This window comes from Salvelinus namaycush, chromosome 30, assembly GCF_016432855.1.
Source record: "Salvelinus namaycush isolate Seneca chromosome 30, SaNama_1.0, whole genome shotgun sequence".
NCBI lineage: Eukaryota > Metazoa > Chordata > Actinopteri > Salmoniformes > Salmonidae > Salvelinus > Salvelinus namaycush.
In genome coordinates, this window is record NC_052336.1 from 758,788 (window position 1) to 761,697 (window position 2,910).

At 50.5% G+C, this 2,910-nt stretch overlaps 1 protein-coding gene across 1 annotated transcript in view; it reads right to left on the reverse strand.

The window, feature by feature from the left end:
* Positions 1-1,216: 1,216 nt before the first annotated feature.
* The window catches only part of LOC120024750 (potassium voltage-gated channel subfamily G member 4-like), a 14,478-nt gene continuing 12,784 nt past the window's right edge, over positions 1,217-2,910 (reverse strand). The window contains exon 6 of the mRNA XM_038969029.1: positions 1,217-2,055. Coding sequence (XP_038824957.1) covers positions 1,217-2,055 — 839 coding nt within the window. The remainder of the gene's footprint in view (positions 2,056-2,910) is intronic.

Sequence of the window (2,910 nt, forward strand, 5' to 3'; positions counted from 1 at the left end):
TGTAGCGTGTTACTGTACAGCCACTGAGCTCTGACGTCATGTATAGCGTGTTACTGTACAGCCACTGAGCTCTGACGTCATGTATAGCGTGTTACTGTACAGCCACTGAGCTCTGACATCATGTATAGCGTGTTACTGTACAGCCACTGAGCTCTGACATCATGTATAGCATGTTACTGTACAGCCACTGCATTCCCATTTAGGCGCTTATCAGTTTCCAAATCTGCCATTTTGAATCCATATACAGGTACGAGTGTAAAGGGCTACTCGACATATTTAGTTGGTTCCATAACATGAAATAATGACTCCAAACACTCTCTTTATATAAGACTTTCACATTTACTGGTTACAATATCGTAACCAAATGATGTCCATCTCGTCAACGGGAACTCTTCCAGGCTCTTTAGTGTCACAGTACTTACGCAGATATCATTTCAGCTTCAGTGACAGCAGTGAACATATAAACGTTTAAAAACAGAACACATTACCTAGAATGACATTCACTCTCACGGGTGGCCAAAATTAACAAACTGAAAACCATGCCCTCCCCATTAGGCCATGGCTACAACTTTTCTGATAGGCTGCCACCGCTACATTGCACCCACCACTATGCAATGCGAATATCGATTTCATTCAATTTAAAAAATCACGGGCCGAGTGGAGCAGTGGTCTAAGGCACTGCATTGCAGTGCTAGAGGCTGACTGGGCTGTGCCGCAACCGGCCGTGGCCAGGAGTCCCATAGGACAGCGCACAATTGGCCCAGCGTCGTCCGGGTTAGGGGAGAGTTTAGCCGGTGGGGCTTTACTTGGCTCATCGCGCTCTTGCGACTCCTTGTGGTGGGCCGGGTGCCTGCAAGCTGACCCTGGATGTCAGTTGAACGGTGTTTCCTCTAACACATTGGTGCGGCTGCATTCTGGGTTAAACGGGAGGGTGTTAAGAATCGTGGTTTGGCGGGTCATGTTTCGGTGGAAGCATGACTCCACCTTCGCCTCTCCCAAGCTCGTTGGGGAGTTACAGCGATGAGACAAGATTGACAAAATAAGAAAACTGATCTCTCAAATGTGTTACTTGATTTCAGACAAATAGCATAGAACAAGTTGAACGAACCAAAGACTAATTTTCTATTATACCAATCAGAAAAAGCAATTCAGACGAACAACAGTGTCATCCCACTTTTTACAGTGTCGGAGTAAGCATCAGGTCTGGTATCCTTCTTCAGATCAGAATGCTGCAGCCGGGAGCGTAGCCTGCTGCCCCTCTGTCATCCCTCTGTTCCCCCCAGCCGGGAGCGTAGCCTGCTGCCCCTCTGTCATCTCTCTGTTCCCCCCAGCCGGGAGCGTAGCCTGCTGCCCCTCTGTCATCCCTCTGTTCCCCACAAGCCGGGAGCGTAGCCTGCTGCCCCTCTGTCATCCCTCCGTTCCCTCCTCCAAGGGACTGGCACAGAGACTCCACAAAGTCTCGGCGTCTGGGCCAGTAGCTGTCCGTTTCCGCGACAGCTTCCGCCTTCATCTCTACTTCCGCCTCCCTCTCCGCCTCCCTTTCCCTCCTGTTCTCCAGGTTGTCAGCGGCCAGAGCGGCCCCCGTCTCCTCCTTCCACAGCCTCTCGTGCTCCAGCTTCAGCTCCTGGTAGCTCCTGGAGAACATGTGGAAGATGGAAGTAGCAGGAAACGCCATGATGAGAATTCCACTCAGGATGCTGCTCAGCGCAACCACCTGACCCGGGATGCTCCTCGGCACCATGTCCCCGTAGCCCACGGTCGTCATGGAGATGATGGCCCACCAATAGGAAGCTGGGATGCTGCTGAAGCTGTGCTGGGGCGCGGTGGCGGCGTTGGGCGCCAGCTCGCTCTCGGCCAGGTGCACCATGGGAGAGAAGAGGGCCATGCCGACGGTGATGAAGAGCAGGAGGAGGCTGAACTCTTGGGTGCTTCGCTGCATGGTCAGGCCCAGGGTCTGGAGGCCCAGGGAGTGGCGCGCCAGCCGCATCACGTACAGGATACGTAATGCACGCATCAGACGCAGGACCAGACCCAGCTTGTCCAGGTACCCCCTACCTGGGGAACAGAGGTGAAAGTACACAATGTTGCTTAATATGGTAGGTTGTTAAAATCCAGAAATAGGTTGAATAGTTAATGCAATATACAGTAGTTTCTATTTCAGGGCTTGCCAACCATTCTCCTGGACAGATCCCTTCCTACACCTGACTCTACTGATCACCTTCTCCTGGACAGATCCCTTCCTACAGGATCTAACACACCTGACTCTACTGATCACCTTCTCCTGGACAGATCCCTTCCTACAGGATCTAACACACCTGACTCTACTGATCACATTCTCCTGGACAGATCCCTTCCTACAGGATCTAACACACCTGATTCTAGTGATCACCTTCTCCTGGACAGATCCCTTCCTACAGGATCTAACACACCTGACTCTACTGATCACCTTCTCCTGGACAGATCCCTTCCTACAGGATCTAACACACCTGATTCTACTGATCACCTTCTCCTGGACAGATACCTTCCTACAGGATCTAACACACCTGACTCTACTGATCACCTTCTCCTGGACAGATCCCTTCCTACAGGATCTAACACACCTGATTCTACTGATCACCTTCTCCTGGACAGATCCCTTCCTACAGGATCTAACACCTGATTCTACTGATCACCTTCTCCTGGACAGATCCCTTCCTACAGGATCTGAACACACCTGACTCAACTGATCACCTTCTCCTGGACAGATCCCTTCATACAGGATCTAAATATTGTATTTACTTCGCCACCATGGCCTTTTCTTTGCCTTTACCTCCCTTATCTCACCTCATTTGCTCACATTGTATATAGACTTCTACTGTGTTATTGACTGTATGTTTTGTTTACTCCATGTGTAACAACTGTGTTGTATGT